Source organism: Polypterus senegalus, chromosome 10 (assembly GCF_016835505.1).
Source record: "Polypterus senegalus isolate Bchr_013 chromosome 10, ASM1683550v1, whole genome shotgun sequence".
Taxonomy (NCBI): domain Eukaryota; kingdom Metazoa; phylum Chordata; class Cladistia; order Polypteriformes; family Polypteridae; genus Polypterus; species Polypterus senegalus.
In genome coordinates, this window is record NC_053163.1 from 181130339 (window position 1) to 181149979 (window position 19641).

At 41.3% G+C, this 19641-nt stretch overlaps 1 protein-coding gene across 3 annotated transcripts in view; it reads left to right on the forward strand.

Annotated features, from left to right (window-relative positions):
- The first annotated feature begins 7424 nt into the window (after positions 1-7424).
- Positions 7425-19641, forward strand: part of ift52 (intraflagellar transport 52 homolog (Chlamydomonas)) — a 47443-nt gene continuing 35226 nt past the window's right edge. For 2 of the 3 annotated variants that reach the window (XM_039767907.1, XM_039767909.1), the window contains exon 1: positions 7425-7519. In XM_039767907.1, coding sequence (XP_039623841.1) covers positions 7502-7519 — 18 coding nt within the window. In that variant the 5' untranslated portion in view covers positions 7425-7501. The remainder of the gene's footprint in view (positions 7520-19641) is intronic. The other variant, XM_039767908.1, reaches the window with a different exon arrangement.

Consider the following 19641-nt stretch of genomic DNA (forward strand, 5'->3'; position numbering starts at 1 on the left):
TAGTGGTCTTGCTTGTTAAGGATCCCCTTAATTGCTTACAGCTGCATTCACAGTGTTAATGGTTCCTTATTACCAGTAAGATGCAAATGACAAAGGAGCCAGCAGTACTCAATCTGACTTGTTTCCATTTACACCTGTATGGATTCATCGTTCACTATTTGGTTCGATAAAACACTAAATAGAAAAATGTGACAGACTGAAAATTATCTGTTTTAGGCTTCAGATCACTTGGATGATATCCTTGAAAAAGAAACAAATCTATAAGAACCTAATATTGCAGACTTAAAATCAATAAAACTATATAAGTTCTGAGACTGGCATTCATTGGTTTCTAATTAAGCAATTGGGTTGAAACGAAAACCTACAGCCACTGTGGCCCTCCAGAACTGACACTGCCCACCTCAGCTTTAAAGTGTACCCACTATTACCTGAAAGAAATATTTAACAAGTTGTCTGTAATGTACAAAAGTTAATTGTAATCCTAACAATTAGGCTTACGTGCCAAGAAGTCAACCATCACTCATAGGTGGAGTGGTGGCTCTGAGGGTAGGGATCTGCTCTGACAATCGGAAGGTTGCCGGTTTGAATCCCGTAAATGCCAAAAAGGGACTCTGCTCTGTTGGGCCCTTGAGCAAGGCCCTTAACTTGCAATTGCTGAGCGCTTTGATTAGTGATCCCTCCGTGTTCCACAACCCCCTGCGAAAGGTGAAATTCCACAAAGTAAAAACCATATGGTTATTTTTATATATTTTAAGCCCTTATAAACCACCTGAGGCCACAGGTCCGTCACGCCCTCGACCCTCTGTAGTTCGCATACCAGGAGAAGGTGGGAGCGGAGGATGCCATCATCTATATGCTACACCGATCCCTCTTCCACCTGGACAGAGGCAGTGGTGCTGTAAGAATTATGTTTTTGGACTTCTCTAGCGCCTTCAACACCATCCAACCTCTGCTCCTTAGAGACAAGCTGACTGAGATGGGAGTAGACTCACACCTGGTGGCATGGATTGTGGACTCTTACAGACAGACCTCAACATGTGCGTCTTGGGAACTGCAGGTCTGACATTGTGTTAAGCAATACAGGGGTGCCGCAGGGGACTGTACTTTCTCCGGTCCTGTTCAATCTATATACATCAGACTTCCAATATAACTCGGAGTCCTGCCACGTGCAAAAGTTCGCAAACAACACTGCTATTGTGGGCTGCATCAGGAGTGGGCAGGAGGAGGAGTACAGAAAGTTAATCAAAGACTTTGTTAAATGGTGCGACTCAAACCACTTACACCTTAACACCAACAATTTTATGGATTTTATGAGGCCTAGGCCCCTCATGGACCCTGTGATCATCAGAGGTGACTGTGTGCAGAGGGTACAGACCTTTAAATATCTGGGAGTGCAGCTGGATGACAAATTGGACTGGACTGCCAATACTGATGCTCTATGTAAGAAAGGTCAGAGCAGACTATACTTTCTGAGAAGGCTGGCATCCTTCAACATCTGCAGTAAGATGCTGCAGATATTCTACCAGACGGTTGTGGCGAGTGCCCTCTTCTACGCGGTGGTGTGCTGGGGTGGCAGCATAAAGATGAAAGACGCCTCACGCCTGGACAAACTTGTTAAGAAGGCAGGCTCCATTGTAGGATTAAAGTTGGACAGTTTAACATCTATGGCAGAGTGACGGGCATTAAGCAAACTTCTGTCAATCATGAAGAATCCACTGCATCCACTGAACAAGATCATCTCCAGGCAGAGGAGTAGCTTCAGTGACAGACTTTTGTCACCGTCCTGCTCCACTGACAGACTGAGGAGATCGTTCCTCCCCCACACTATGCAACTCTTCAATTCCACCCGGGGGAGTAAATGCGAACATTAATTTTATTTTAATTTTTTCATTTTTTCATTTTATTACTATTTAATTTAATATTGTTTCTTTGTATCAGTATACTGCTGCTGGATTATGTGAATTTTCCCTTGGGATTAATAAAGTATCTATCTATCTATCTATCTATCTATCTATCTATCTATCTATCTATCTATCTAACTCTCCCACACTCTTATAAACATTTCCCGCACAGTTATACAGTATAAACCCTTTGTATTCTCTTAGATATTAGGTAAGATTCGTTAAAATTATGTATGTAAATACACTGTCCTAAATATTATTTTAAAGATATCGAGCATCTCCAATATCGCATATGTTACAGCCATTACGATAGACAAGCCACCAGCAATAAATACGTACAATGCAAGAAAAATTATATACAGTAAAATGTGTGTACAGTGACACTAAACGTACATACATGTACTAAGTACTGTAAGTAGAAAATTAATTATGGTTACTCACCAACAATGACACAACGACTTGTCCGATAACGATGAGTTTAATTTTACTGCACAACAAAGGAGAGCGTTACAGCTCTTCTAAAAGAGCTTCTTCAGTCGATTGTGTAGCACCGCCGTTCTTCTTCCGGCAGTCTTCAATCCAAATCCCTAAAGCAGATTCCATCCGGACTATCGCCTTATTACATCCACTTACAACTCGTTTTGCGCCCGGGTTAAAGGACACTGCAGCTGTAGATCTTATATTCTTTTCTTCCTTTTTAAATAAAAAGAACCGTGGACTCATTGATGGCGTAATGGCGTCCTACAGCGGTGTAGCCATTCCCTTCCTTCAACATATCCAAAACTTTTACCTTTTCGGCAATCGTTAGCATCTTCCATTGGCACTTGGGCACGGTCCCTGAAGCAGTAGCAGGAGCAGATCGTTTTGGAGCCATAATGAAGGGCTTGACTACGCACAAAGATAAACCCAAAACAGCACAAAAGTTAACTCTTTACACAGCGAAACACGTTGATGCTGAATGAGTGAGACGAGATTTCCTGGTTAACGCCGCGGAATCAAATTCGGCGCTCTGTCGCTGAGCCAATCAGCACACAGGAACTTAACCGCGTACTCTGATTGGGTAGCTTCTCAGCCATCCGCCAATAGCATCCCTTGTATGAAATCAACTGGGCAAACCAACTGAGGAAGCATGTACCAGAAGTAAAAAGACCCATTGTCCGCAGAAATCCGCGAACCAGTGAAAAATCCATGTTATATATTTAGATATGCTTACATATAAAATCTGCGATAGAGTGAAGCCGCGAAAGTCGAAGCGCAATATAGTGAGGGATTACTGTTTATAAATGCAAAGAATTATTATTATTATTACATAGCATAACCCTGTGGTCTGCTTTCCCACGCTACTATTTGATAAAATAAAGAAATCGTGGGTTGAGCCGGACCACCTCACAATAATGTCAGTCAGAAGTATTCCATCTTCAACACCATCTTTCTTCAGATGCTAATAGGGAAGTTGTGTCTGCGAGGCTACAACACTTCCCTGTATAACTGGATCTTGGACATCTTGACAGAGAGGCCCCAGACAGTCCATTTCAGAAACACCATCTCTAATGAGCACTGGCACCCCCCCCCCAGGGATGTGTACTCAGCCCACTTATGTTCACTCTGCTCTTTGGCTCCATACAGTCCTAACTTCACAAGTTTGCTGATGACACAACAGTGGTGGGTCTCATCAGCAATGGGGATGTTTTAGCTTACAGGATGGAAATATGATGATTGGTGGACTGATGCAAGTGCAACAGTCTTTCTCTTAATGTGGATAAAATGGAAGAGTTATCTGTTGACTTCAGGAAGCCCCATACTGTCCACAACCCACTACATATCAAGAACCCAAAGACTTCTGCGCAGTTTTACTATATTCATGACCTTGGAGAGACGTCACCTAACTCTTAAGAATTACTCAGTGCAGTGGACGTGGTGCTGTGCTTGCTGCCTGTAATAAGTATATAAGTTTAATATGTCACTGTGCTCTGTACAGAAAAAAATATCTTATAAATCCACTCACATGTACAGCTAACACAAGGCCAGATTTAGCACACAGGGGCTCATCATTTAGAACTGCTAGGCAAGCATTAGAAGACAAGAAAGGGACAACTGCGAAATGGGCATTGTACTATTTCTGTGTGTCAGAGTCAGAATGACATTGGATCTTCTTTTCCATGTTTGGAATGACATGATTTACCTAAGTGGGGACCTGCACATGGAGAAAGAGTATAAAGCCTTGGAACATTGCCCGGCACACCTTTGAAGCCGATGGATGGATGGGAGATATTTTCAAACGATCCTGAAAATCCTTCCAGTGCAGCGATGAAAATGGCAGACTCTACATCAGGCTCCCACTACCTGAAAGGTCTTGTTATGGCTTCCTCGTCTGTTATGCCGCGTAAACCGTCATTAAAAAAAGCTAAGTTATTTCTCCTATGTGATATCTTACCGCCATATCACTAAGAGAGGGGTATCGCCTTTTAATATCATATCTATATAGTTTTGGGTTATGTAACAAGCCGCAATTACAAAAGAACTTATTCCAACCAGGGAGCTAGCATCTCCTGCTGGATATACTGTCCCACTGGCTTTCATAAGAAGACACTGGCGATACCATATCTTAGCCATATCGTTGGTATATGAGTCCTATTAATCTTTGTCTTGAGAAAATACCTCCAGATAGACAAATGTTTGTAGTGCTTGCCCTCCATTGCTGAAGTGTTTCACTTGCACATTGTTGAGCTGCGGCGTTTGCTTCGTTTCAACATTGTGCCTCTTCATCTTTGTCATTAGCACAGCGTTGTTGTTGTGCACCGTTGTTTGCTGCACGCAGGTCTTTCGTAGTGAGAAGTGAGGTTCATGCAAGTGCCATCTAGTGGCTCTGGTTGAGCATGAGCAGAGTGGACTGCTCCATACACACACACACGTTCATCATTTATATAGATCTAATGATGATGTTATAAATGATTGCCCTACAAGAAAGTTAAGTCGTGTCTGATTTTAAAGACTTTTTATTTGCATTTATTTATTTGTTGTACTTCCTTTTTCTACATAACATTTGTAGTCTGTTAAATAAGTTATTTACATGCAAAGTTGTTCTATTTTGTTACTTGAACGTTTTGGTACATACACAATCCATCCATCCATCCTCCAACGCGCTATATCCTAACTACAGGGTCACGGGGGTCTACTGGAGCCAATTCCAACCAACACAGGGCGCAAGGAAGGAAACAAACCTTGGGCAGGGCGCCAGCCCACTGCAGGGCACGCGCACACACACACACACACACACACATAACCTGCATGTCTTTGGACTGTGGGAGGAAACCCACGCAGACACGGGGAGAACATGCAGACTCCACACAGGGAAGACCGGGAGCGAACCGGTCTCCTAACTCTGAGCAGCAGCGCTACCCACTGCACCACTGTGCCGCCTACACACACAATTTACACGCAAAAGTTTTCCGTTTTTATATTATTATTATTTTATTATTCTATTTATATTTATTTATTTTTAATTATATAAGTGACTAACTTGTGTTAGCAGCATATTGTGTGTGTGTGCCTGTGTATGGTGGGGCGAAGGGGATGAGGGGGGACAGATTGTCTTGCCTGGAGGATCAAACGGATCAGAAACGGCCCCTAATAGCCTTCCATTGGTGAGGTCCATAAGAAACGTAATGATTTACTTCATGAGGTAAAAGCACATAAAAAACAAGAATGGTTGTATTGGATATTTGGAATATTAAAATGTGTGATTCAGTTTAAATGTTTAAAGTCTAAATATTCTCGATTGTCATATTTCACCCTCTGATAGAGGTCCATAGAGGGTTAGATCACTAGTAAAGGATTAAAAGTAAAAAATAGCATCATATTTGTAATCACTGACCTTGAAATAGTCCACATACTTATGTTTGAATCTTGTCATTTTTAATCTTCTGGGAGTTGATTCAGAGGGGTAGGACCACCACTAAAGCATGAAATTTCAACATTTTTATAATATTCCTGATCAACATCCTCAAAATAGCACAAAAGACACTCCGTCTGCCTATGTTACCAACTCCCCCTTTCTTCCAAGTTTTCTGGAAAGGAGTAACTTTGACTCCTTGTGTCCCATCAGGATGAACCCCTTGGGATGACTGATGCAGCAAGCCCAACTTCAAGTCCTTCTAACACCTATGGTTTTATTGCACAAGAGTTTTGGGAACTCTTAGCTGGGAACCCCAAAAAGCTGAATATCTTGCATAAACAGACATGAAGACATGTCCAACGGTATATCATATGTCGGGGTTTGCTGTGTTCTGCTCTTATTTCTTTCAATGTTTGCATGGACTGGGTGTTGGGCAGGGATGTGGAGTCCAGCAGGTGTCGGGCATCTTTTTGTGAAGAAAGATTCATGGATCTTGACTTTGCTGACGATGCTGTGATCTTCGCAGAGTAAATGGAGGCACTCGAGAGACTGAGCGAGGAGTCTGAGTGTCTGGGCTTGCGAGTGTCCTGGATAAAAACCAACATCCAAGCCTTTAGTGACCTCTTGGGCACAGCCATCAGCAGAGTGTTTGCCTGCAGAGAGAGTGTCGACCTTGTCGAGAGGTTTACTTACCTTGGCAGCGACATTCATGTCTCTGGTGACTCTTCAGTAGACGGATTGGGAGAGCATGGGGGGCCATCAGGTCACTGGAAAGGGGTGTGTGGTGCTCCCGATATATCTCTGCAAAAGAACAAAGGTCAAAGTCTTGAGTACTGCTGCTCCCTGTTTTGCTATATAGATGCGAGATATGGTTGCTATCCAGTGACCTGAGATGAAGACTGGACTCCTTTGGTACTGTGTCTTTTCAAAGAATCCTTAGGTACCACTGGTTTGACTTTGTGTTGTTCACGGAGTCCCGGATGAGGAACATTACCTGCATTGTATGGCACTATGGCCATGTGGTGCAGTTCCCTGAGGATGATCAGGCGCACAGCATCCTTATTGTTGAGAACCTGAGCAGCTGGATCAGATCAAGGGGACTCCCACGCAACACCAGGCCACGGCAGGTAACCCAGAAAGGGCCGCATGTCTGTCTGGTGGGTTGCCAACCAGCATCCCGAACTGTTTTGTCGTGTGATGGGTGCAGCAATGTGCTGTACCAGTCCATGCTCCCCAACCTGACTCTGACCTGGGTTTTTTTTAGTAATGGTGATTCAATAGGCGACAGACAAAAAACAAAAAAAATCTAAAGTGATTTCAAAGCATTCATACTGTAAGTAACTCTTATGAACACAAAACATCATTAAACATACATATTTGATGGGCTGGCATTCCATTCAGGTTTTAACTTGTGTCTACTGCCAAAGCTATGAGCTGTCTCTCTCTCTCTCTCGCGATCGTCAACCAGGTTGCATAAACTACATAATCAATATATATAGTAGAATATGGTGCAAGATGTAAAAAGAATAGAAGTGCAGAAATGCCGCCCGGCCATTAGGTGGCAATAAAAAGTCTCAACTGTACGTGAGCGCGTGGGCCAGCGTGCCACCTTTCCAGCGAGCCTCGTTTCTATGGTGGCGGCGCTATGGTTACCGCTGTTGAGGCCGCGTTCTTCAAGTAGGCGGGTCTCTGGCCGCTGTAAACGATGGTGACAGGGGTGCAGGTAAGCAGAATGTGTTGCTTAAATTTCCTTTTTAGTGGGATACTCATCTTTTTCAAGAGGACGACGGATTGTCTAGATATTGGTGTTGTGTCGATTTTGTGAACCTCATCATAGTAGCGCTGAATTTATTGGGTGCGTTACGTCACCGGAATGCCTCCAAATGCAGGCGACTCCGCTAGTCGCATTTTGCTAGGTTGATCGGTGTGTTTTGCAAAACGAATACATTTCCTTGTATTTACTGTTTAAGAGAAGTCAGTTTAACATAAGGGAATGTATTTTAAACATGTTTCACCACAAAAACATTTGGTGCTTCTAGGATAAGCCTCTGCGTCCCCGCATCCCTACAATTGGAATGAAGGGGTTTATTCCACGGATGGATTTTCAGCGAAAGAAAACACACTTCTTGCTCAGTCTTATACCCGCTGTTTCATGTTTTACGCAGCTCTTTATTTTCGACTAGTTGTTCATAGAAAGTACAAGTGATGATGCATTTTACTGTGCATTGGTTTCTATAGCAGGGTGAGTGGTTAGTTTTTAATTTTCTATTTTCTTCCTTTCCTTTCGTCTGTTGGTCCATGCACTTATTGAATGAATTCCACCTTGCGCACTGCCGTTGTTTATCTTGCTGTCACTTTTAATCATAATTGTGAGTTTCCGCAATTTGAAATGCAAACTTAGTTTTCTTTTCTAACTACACAACAGCACACACCTGCCCCGTGTCTGTAATACGTACATGATCCTAAACATTCTAGGGAACGATCGTGAAAGTGGGGACAGTCCCCCGACTAAACACGCGTTCAGATTATTAAAAAGGAGGTTGTTGTCAGTCCATCATGTAAAATTATTTTACATCCAAAATTCTTACTATACTGCTCAAAAAAATTAAAGGAACACTTTTTAATCAGAGTATAGCATCAAGTCAATGAAACTTCTGGGATATTGATTTGGTCAGTTAAGTAGCACAGCGGGTTGTTAATCAGTTTCAGCTGCTGTGGTGTTAATGAAATTAACAACAGATGCACTAGAGGGGCAACAATGAGATGACCCCCAAAACAGGAATGGTTTAACAGGTGGAAGCCACTGACATTTTTCCCTCCTCATCTTTTCTGACTGTTTTTTTCACTAGTTTTGCATTTCGCTATGGTCAGTGTAACTACTGGTAGCATGATGCGAAACCTGGACACTACAGAGGTTGCACAGGAAATCCAACTTCTCCAGGATGGCACATCAATGTGTGTCATTGCCAGAAGGTTTGCAGTGTCTCCCAGCACTGTCTCAAGGGCATGGAGGAGATTCCAGGAGACAGGCAGTTAGTCTAGGAGAGCTGGACAGGACCATAGAAGGTCCTTAACCCATCAGCAGGACTGGTATCTGCTCCTTTGGACAAGGACAAACAGCAAAATGACCTCCAGCAGGCCACTGGTGTGAATGTTTCTGACCAAACAATCAGAAACAGACTTCTTGAGGGTGGTCTGAGGGCCCAACGTCCTCTAGTGGGCCCTGTGCTCACAACCCAGCGCAGTGGAGCTTGATCGGCATTTACCAAAGAATACCAGAATTGTCAGGTCGACCAATGGCACCCTGTGTTTTTCACATTTGAGAGCAGATTCACCCTGAGCACATGTGACAGACGTTGAAGGGTCTGCAGAAGCCATGGAGAATGTTATGCTGTCTGTAACATCATTCGGCATGACCAGTTTGGTGGTGGGTCAGTGATGGTCTGGGGAGGCATATCCATGGAGGGATGCACAGACATCTACAAGCTAGAAATGGTGCTCTGACTGCCATAAGGTATCGAGATGAAATCCTTGAACCCATTGTCAGACCCTACACTGGTGCAGTAGGTCCTGGTTTCCTCCTAATGCACAACAATGCCCGGCCTCATGTGGCAAGAGTATGCAGGCAGTACCTGGAGGATGAAGGAATTGAAACAATTGAATGGCCTTCACGATCCCCTGACTTAAACCCAATAGAACATCTGTGGGACATTATGTTTCGGTCCATTAGGCGCCGCCAGGTTGCTCCTCAGACTGTACAACAGCTCAGGGATGCCCTCATACAGATCTGGGAGGAAATGCCACAAGACACCATCCGTCGTCTCATTAGGAGCATGCCCCGACGTTGTCAAGCATGCATACAAGCTTGTGGGGGCCACACAAGATACTGAAAAGCATTTTGAGTAGCAGAAATTAAGTTTTTGAAAAAATGGACTAGCCTGCCACATCTTCATTTCACTCTGATTTTAGGGTGTCTACACAATTGAGCCCTCTGTAGGCAGAAAACTTTTATTTCCATTAAAAGACTTGGCATCCTTTTGTTCCTAAGACATTGCCCTGTCGTTATTTGTATAGATATCCAACTTCATATTGAGATCTGATGTATCTAATGTGTTTCTTTAAAGTGTTCCTTTAATTTTTGTGAGCAGTGTATATTTTCTCCTCGCAGTGACGTGTACAGCGACCCTGTTAATGGGAAGTGCCTGAAAAGGTGAGACGTGGCAGAATTTGTAGCATTTTAATTTTAGACAGATTTGCTAGATTTTGTTAGATTTCTTTATTTACAGGGGAAGCACAAACCAGTGTGTTTATTCGTGCCGGTCCCAAGCCCGGATAAATGGGGAGGGTTACGTCAGGAATGGCATCCAGTGTAAAATTTTGCCAAATCAATATGCGGACAACAATTTTGGATGGTCCGTTGTGGCGACCCCGGACGGGAGCGGCCGAAAGAAGAAGAATTTATTTATGTATTGTATTTCTGTTTTTTTTTTTAATTAAAAGCAAGTAACATTACATACAAAGAAGTCAAAGTTAACAAAAGTGGATTAAATTTAAAAATTTTCTATTTTTTTTCCATTTATCATTCAACCTGCTATATGCAAACTACAGGGTCACGGGGTTCTGCTGGAGCCAATCCCAGCTAACACAGGGCGCAAGGCACACATTGGGGACAATTTAGGATCGCCAGTGCATCTAACCTGCATGTCTTTGGACTGTGGGAGGAAACCGGAGCAAACCTACGCAGACACGGGGAGAACATGCAAACTCCTCACAGGGAGGACTCGGGTCTCCTAATTGTGAGGCAGCAGCGCTACCCACTGCGCCACTGTCAAATTAAAAAATATATATATATATTTTACTGGGTGTAACTTTAAGGCCATTTTAGGGTTTACAAATTTAACAGAAAAGCAAGTCCCTAATTGTCGATTATGTCAGATTATCAGAAAAGACGCATCTTAACAAGACGAAAAAACAAATAAAAGAATTCTTATCTAGTTACATGGATATTAACAGCAAGAATTCACATCATAGCCCTTTAAATCAAAGACTTTGCTCCCTCCATTAAGTGCCTGCTTTGAGTCAAATGTTCAGGAAGCCACTAAAACTGATCAACTGGTTTCATAGATGACCATTATTATTTTTTTTTTGAGCATTAGGCTTTCAGCAAGAAAATATTCCAATATTATACTGAACCCTTAAGTTTAATGTAAAATTATTTTGTATTTGAGGTATGTATTAAATCTTTCTGAAACAAATACAAAAAGGAACCTTTTGCTTTCTAGGTGTTGTCAGCTTTTGGTTTTATAGTACATTTTCCCCCAATTATGTAAGAATATATGATAGTATTGGGTCAATAGAATATGTTCTTTATCACCTTATAAAAAATAACCTTCTGGTCTATTGATAGTGTCCTTCCAATGCTCGTTACAAAAAAAATATCTGTTGATATTATAATTTAAAGTGATATTAAGTTTAATCAGTAGGGGGTGGTAATTCTTGAACCCCTTACTTAGTATCAGTATTTTTAGCACACAATTAAAATATTATAGATATATAGGAACTTTAAGAGTTGGGCATGTTTAGGAGAGACTTAAAAATGATCTAATACATAATTAATAGTATGGGTGTGTTCCTGAAAATAAATGAATTATAGGTAGAGTAAGTGTACCAATGCATTGGCCTTCGGGCCCTCATCCCCTACCCTAATCCTGACTAAATGTACTGGAGGAAATTAGTGTATTTAAAGAAAACAGAACCAAATTTAAAAATAATGACAACAAGTTTACTATTTTAAAGCGGTCCTATAATATACAAAACAAATAAAACTAACTAAAAATGCATGCCTCAAATTTTCCCCCTCCCTACTTCATCTTCTAAGTTTACTGATTCAGTTATGTTTTTTTAACGTTTTAATTTAATGTTCAATGTCATTTTCTTTTAATATGGACACATTATCCTGTATACTAATTGTGTGTGGGTTTCGGGACAAAAAAAAAAAACCAACGTGAAGACTCCCCAGCAGTTTTATTATACAGTATTTGTGAACCCTAACATTTAAGAATAACCCAGTGCAGAGGATGTGGACCCACCTGTGCTTGCTGCCCCACTAGCTTTCATAAGAAGACACTGGCGATGCCATATCTTAGCCGTGTCGCTGGTATATGAGTCCTATTAATCTTTGTTTCGAGAAAATACCTCCAGATAGACAAGGTTTGTAGTGAAGACATCAAGCCGTGCCCTCTTTGCTGAGGCGTTTCACTTGCACATTTCGACGTTGTGTCTCTTCATCAGCGTGTTTGCTGCACGCAGGTCTTTCGTAGTGAGAAGTGAGGTACGGTACATGCATGCGCCATCTAGTGGCTGTTGGTGAGCAGAGTGGACCGCTCCATACTCCATGTCTAATAATAGATTTGTTGCAGCTCACTGTTATTGCATTTACTGTTAATTCAATAAGATTGTTAAATGTATCTTTTCTTAGTAGGGGATATAAACCCACCTGCTGCTGTGTTCTGTCTCTTCACTAGAGCTTATGCCACCAGTAACACCTGCAAGGCAGAGTCCCATTTGGATCGGGGTGCCACTCCACTGCCACTCTTACATATTTCTAATCACCTGAAGCACACAGTGTGTCTGCTTTTGAACTGTGGGAACAAACCTGAGTCAAAATGAAAAAAAAAAAACTCAATTATCTGGCGAGAGTACTATCAAGGATTTGCTGTAAACAAAGAAATCGCTACTCGTTTCAAAGCATCTGACTTAATTATTCAATATAACATTTGTTGGCACATTTGCTCTTATTTAAAATCACGTGTTAGAGCACTGAAGGAAGCAAGTGTGTTCCCAAGTGTTTGAGAGTACGACGGATGTTAAAAGCCCTCACTCTGACATAGGCTAGTTCAGTTTACTGCCTTTATTTTTGCTTTCCATATTTTTGCATGGAGGGCACAGTCGTATCCTCAAGGACAGTCTTGTCCAAAAAAAAAAAGAATCAAATCTCACTGTTGCTATAATCTGGATTCAAGATTCATCACAGAGAATGACATGCAAGATGCCAGTGCTTCAATACATCAAATACAGTGCATCCGGAAAGTATTCACAGCACATCACTTTCTCCACATTTTTTTATGTTACAGCCTTATTCCAAAATGGATTAAATTCATTTTTTTCCTCAGAATTCTACACACAACACCCCATAATGACAACGTGAAAAAGTTTACTTGAGGTTTTTGCAAATTTATTAAAAATAAAAAAAACTGAGAAATCCCATGTACATAAGTATTCACAGCCTTTGCTCAATACTTTGTCGATGCACCTTTGGCAGCAATTACATCCTCAAGTCTTTTTCAATATGATGCCACAAGCTTGGCACACCTATCCTTGGCCAGTTTCGCCCATTCCTCTTTGCAGTACCTCTCAAGCTCCATCAGGTTGGATGGGAAGCGTCGGTGCACAGCCATTTTAAGATCTCTCCAGAGATGTTCAATCAGATTCAAGTCTGGGCTCTGGCTGGGCCACTCAAGGACATTCACAGAGTTGTCCTGAAGCCACTCCTTTGATATCTTGGCTGTGTGCTTAGGGTCGTTGTCCTGCTGAAAGATGAACCGTCACCCCAGTCTGAGGTCAAGAGCGCTCTGGAGCAGGTTTTCATCCAGGATGTCTCTGTACATTGCTGCAGTCATCTTTCCCTTTATCCTGACTAGTCTCCCAGTTCATGCCCCCCACAGCATGATGCTGCCACCACCATGCTTCACTGTAGGGATGGTATTGGCCTGGTGATGAGCGGTGCCTGGTTTCCTCCAAACGTGACGCCTGACATTCACACCAAAGAGTTCAATCTTTGTCTCATCAGACCAGGGAATTTTGTTTCTCATGGTCTGAGAGTCCTTCAGGTGCCTTTTGGCAAACTCCAGGTGGGCTGCCATGTGCCTTTTACTAAGGAGTGGCTTCCGTCTGGCCACTCTACCATACAGGCCTGATTGGTGGATTGCTGCAGAGATGGTTGTCCTTCTGGAAGGTTCTCCTCTCTCCACGGAGGACCTCTGGAGCTCTGACAGAGTGACCATCGGGTTCTTGGTCACCTCCCTGACTAATGCCCTTCTCCTCCGATCACTCAGTTTAGATGGCCGGCCAGCTCTAGGAAGAGTCCTGGTGGTTTTGAACTTCTTCCACTTACGGATGATGGAGGCCACTGTGCTCATTGGGACCTTCAAAGCAGCAGAAATTTTTCTGTAACCTTCCCCAGATTTGTGCCTTGAGACAATCCTGTCTTGGAGGTCTACAGACAATTCCTTTAACTTCATGCTTGGTTTGTGCTCTGACATGAACTGTCAACTGTGGGACCTTATCTAGACAGGTGTGTGCCTTTCCATATCATGTCCAATCAACTGAATTTACCACAGGTGGACTCCAATGAAGCTGCAGAAACATCTCAAGGATGATCAGGGGAAACAGGATGCACCAGAGTTCAATTTTGAGCTTCATGGCAAAGTCTGTGAGTACTTATGTACACGTGCTCTCTCAATTTTTTTATTTTTAATAAATTTGCAAAAACCTCAAGTAATCGTTTTTCACATTGTCATTATGGGATGTTGTGTGTAGAATTCTGAGGAAAAAAATGAATTGAATCCATTTTGGAATAAGGCTGCAACATAACAAAATGTGGAAAAAGTGATGTGTTGTGAATACTTTCCGGATGCACTGTATATAACTCTCTTCATAAACTGGGAGTCAGTAACTATACAGTTAAATAAAATATTAATTATAAATTGGCCTTAAATATTTGACTTTTGCCTTTTGGAAGCAGTTAGCTTTAGGACTTTTATTTCCAAACTTCTTTTGAAAATGCTTAATGATTACACTTTCCACCACTATGGTTTGTTAGCTTCTCCAAGATATCTGTGGGTGTACAGCAGTACTTTTAGCTGCACTTGTGGAAAACGTTTATTGTAAGACATTTGAGGCGACAGGCTGAAAATGCTCTGCACTGTGAAAAATGTTATTTGATAAGTCTCCAGCAGTGTGGAGGGGCTGAAAACTGTAACAAACAAGGTTACAAAAAGTGAATATACTGTACATGGCTGGTGCAAAGACATTACAGCCACCTTCCACATCATGGTGTGATACACAACTACACAACCATTACACGTATGTTTATTATAGATTTTTTTGTCAAATTAATAACGCTATAATTATCAAAGACCATATTTATTTCCATATGCAAGAAACCTGCATCATGGTAGAAGATTTGTTTTCTGGCATGACAACACCAACCAAAAGGCAAAGTAATACTGGAATAGTTTAAAAAGAACAGGATGAGAGTGCACATGTCAGTCCAACTGAGAATTTGTGGCTGGACTTGAACAGTTCTGTGTTCAGCTCACCATCAGTATACAACATGACAGAGGTTGAGCAGCTGTGCAAAGACAAATGGCTAAAAATGTCAGAGTCCAGATGTGCAAAGCTGAGAGAGAGGCCTGTGCACACAGACTCACAGCTGTCATGGCTGCCAAAGGTGCATTTACTCAAATCTTACCTGAAGGAGGTGAATGGCCTGTGTGTTCACTTATTGTGTGATTAATCCATCCATCCATCATCCAACCCGCCATATCCTAACTACAGGGTCACAGGGGTCTGCTGGAGCCAATCCCAGCCAGCACAGGGCGAAAGGCAGTAAAGAAACCCCGGGCAGGGCGCCAGCCCACCGCAGGGCACACACACCAAGCACAATTTAGGATCGCCAATGAACTTAACCTGCATGTCTTTAGACTGTGGGAGGAAATCAATGCAGACACGGGGAGAACATGCAAACTCCATGCAGGTCTCCTAACTGCGAGGCAGCAGCGCTACCCACTGCGCCACCGTGCCGCCCTGTGTGATTTATATTTGGAATTATTTAGACCACTTGGTAGAGATTTGTTCTCACTTCGACATTAAAGAGTCTTTTTGTGTTGTTCAATATCAAAAAAGCAGGCAATTAACATAAATAATAATAGCAACAAAGTCGATAAAGCTTTAAGCCCTTCAAAGACATTGGCCTCCCCATACTCGTTTCTTGAAAAAAGTGTTGCTATAAAGCCAAGGGATATTCCATCCTCACAAGACGTGATTAAATTAACCCAGAAAGTACACCTATACTCTTCATCTGAATTAAAAAAAAAAACTAAACATTTATTTCTTGGTTATTTTGTCATATTACTAAAGGACATTGTCTTTTTTCTTTTCCTATTTTTGTTTTCATATTACCTTTTTGTTGTGTATGTATTATATACATGTATTCATTGATCTAGTTGTTTAATTATTATATCTTAACAATATGGCACTCCTTTGTGGCCATCTTTCTATTGTTGTATATATGTTTATTTTTATTCTATACTAGCTGTGTAAGCCCGTGCTGTGAAAAGCCCAGGCTCCTAGAAACGTTTCAAATCGTCAGGAAAAAAAAAAAAATGAAATACAGAGTCGGCGGTTTCGTTTAGCCAACGTGCTCGGCCCCCTCGTCTATCAGAGGCTAAGTGAGTTTCTCACTCCTCCGAGGTTTTGTTTTGCCGATTTCCTTGCCTCGATTGTCTATTTGCGGTTAAGCGAATTTCTCTCTCGTTTGTCTTTCCTCGATGGTTTCACTTTGGCGATGGAGTTGCTTTCTTTCAGCTTCATGCTGTAGCCTCATCCTTCTTTCTTCTTCCGACTCGTTTACTTGGGGCCGCCTTGCCGGCTCTTTAAGTTTCATGCTGTAGCCTCGGACGGACTGACACACACACTTCCACACGTAGTCGTTTATATATAAGATTTTTGTGTTTCTCTATTTTTGTTTTGCTGCATTTACTATATTCATATTTGTATACTTAAGCGCTGATTTTGATCAACCAGAATCATGTACATTTTACATAATAATAATATTGTTCCCTTGTTGTTTTATAGTTTGGCTTACTACTATAAATATATGAAATTATTATTACTTTTTTTTGTTAAATCCCTTCTTATATTAGATTACTATTAATTAGACTTTATTATGTTTTTGAAGGGGCATATAAGTCTGGGTCTGATTTTTATGATCGATTTTTCGGGTTTCAAGCCCCGATTTATATGCGAGTATATACAGTAATTTTGGAACACTACAGTGATCAAAATTAGAGAACTGTTACAATTGTATTGCAAAAGAAGCCTGCAAATTAAATTCGGCATTGCTTTTTGATGATTACATCTTTCAAAATTTGACAGACTTTTCTTGTGATGGTTTATTTTGGTATCGGTGTTAAAAATTCCAAATTCAATCCACTGAGATTCAGTGTTGGGTAACAACAAAATGTGAAAAGTTCCAAGGGGATGAATACTTTTTTTATAGGCCCTGTAGACAGACCTGTTTTACGAGGATTGTTTTAATCCAATTTCACTTTAAGACAGTTAAACAGTTACTAGCTAGGCCATTTGACACAGCAGGATATTGCAAGTTTCGACTGAATGTTGTGAAATGTTATTCCGTACTAGTGAAGATCATTAGACGTAAACGTCAAGGGTAAAAAATAAATAACTGTTACTGATATTTCAGTTGGCCACATTTTAGTCTGCACATGTTAGTGGAAGGTTGATAAAATTATTCCTTGTTTTCAATACAGTGGTGTGAAAAACTATTTGCCCCCTTCCTGATTTCTTATTCTTTTGCATGTTTGTCACACAAAATGTTTCTGATCATCAAACACATTTAACCATTAGTCAAATATAACACAAGTAAACACAAAATGCAGTTTTTAAATGATGGTTTTTATTATTTAGGGAGAAACAAAATCCAAACCTACATGGCCCTGTGTGAAAAAGTAATTGCCCCCTTGTTCAAAAATCACCTAACTGTGGTGTATCACACCTGAGTTCAATTTCCGTAGCCACCCGCAGGCCTGATTACTGCCACACCTGTTTCAATCAAGAAATCACTTAAACAGGAGCTGCCTGACACCGAGAAGTAGACCAAAAGCACCTCAAAAGCTAAACATCATGCCAAGATCCAAAGAAATTCAGGAACAAATGAGAACAGAAGTAATTGAGATCTATCAGTCTGGTAAAGGTTATAAAGCCATTTCTAAAGCTTTGGGACTCCAGCGAACCACAGTGAGAGCCATTATCTACAAATGGCCAAAACATGGAACAGTGGTGAACCTTCCCAGGAGTGGCCGGCCGACCAAAATTACCCCAAGAGCGCAGAGACGACTCATCCGAGAGGTCACAAAAGACCCCAGGACAACGTCTAAAGAACTGCAGGCCTCACTTGCCTCAATTAAGGTCAGTGTTCACGACTCCACCATAAGAAAGAGACTGGGCAAAACGGCCTGCATGGCAGATTTCCAAGACGCAAACCACTGTTAAGCAAAAAGAACATTAGGGCTCGTCTCAATTTAGCTAAGAAACATCTCAATGATTGCCAAGACTTTGGGGGAAATACCTTGTGGACTGATGAGACAAAAGTTGAACTTTTTGGAAGGCAAATGTCCCGTTACATCTGGCGTAAAAGGAACACAGCATTTCAGAAAAAGAACATCATACCAACAGTAAAATATGGTGGTGGTAGTGTGATGGTCTGGGGTTGTTTTGCTGCTTCAGGACCTGGAAGGCTTGCTGTGAAAGATGGAACCATGAATTCTACTGTCTACCAAAAAATCCTGAAGGAGAATGTCCGGCCATCTGTTTGTCAACTCAAGCTGAAGCGATCTTGGGTGCTGCAACAGGACAATGACCCAAAACACACCAGCAAATCCACCTCTGAATGGCTGAAGAAAAACAAAATGAAGACTTTGGAGTGGCCTAGTCAAAGTCCTGACCTGAATCTAATTGAGATGCTATGGCATGACCTTAAAAAGGAGGTTCATGCTAGAAAACCCTCAAATAAAGCTGAATTACAATAATTCTGCAAAGATGAGTAGGCCAAAATTCCTCCAGAGCGCTGTAAAAGACTCATTGCAAGTTATCGCAAACGCTTGATTGCAGTTATTGCTGCTAAGGGTGGCCCAACCAGTTATTAGGTTCAGGGGGCAATTACTTTTTCACACAGGGCCATGTAGGTTTGGATTTTTTTCTCCCTAAATAATAAAAACCATCATTTAAAAACTGCATTTTGTGTTTACTTGTGTTATATTTGACTAATGGTCAAATGTGTTTGATGATCAGAAACATTTTGTGTGACAAACATGCAAAAGAATAAGAAATCAGGAAGGTGGCAAATAGTTTTTCACATCACTGTATCTGCGTACATACTGGGATTGCAAACTAAACGTCTCAGAATTCACAGTTTGTTTAAAAAACACAGAGATTTCTTTTTTCTTGATGAGGCTGAGGTGTGTACTTACACAATTAATAAATATTTTATTAGAATCTCCCTATATAATAAAGTTGGTAAAGTGTGTGCTCTTCTGTAATGTATCCACTTGGTATGGAAATCATGGTGTCGGGGTTCTAGCCAGGTTTTGGAAGATTAAAGACACAGGCAGGAAAACAATTAGCCAGAAGAACAACTACAACTTTTATTTCTATAGCACATTTTCATACAAATAATGTAGCTCAAAGTGCTTTACATGATGAAGAAACAGAGAAAAAAAAATCCAAAGTAAGAATTAAAATAAGAGAACACTAATTAACATAGAATAAAAGTAAGGTCCGATGGCCAGGGAGGACAGAAAAAACAATAAAAACTCCAGACGGCTGGAGAAAAAATTTAATCTTAAGGGGTTCCAGGCCACGAGACCACTCGGCCCCCTCTAGGCATTCTACCTGACATAAATGATCAGTCCTCATTTCATTCACGGTTCTCATGGAAGAACTTGATGATGACGGTCATATGGACTTCTGGCCTTTAATCCATCA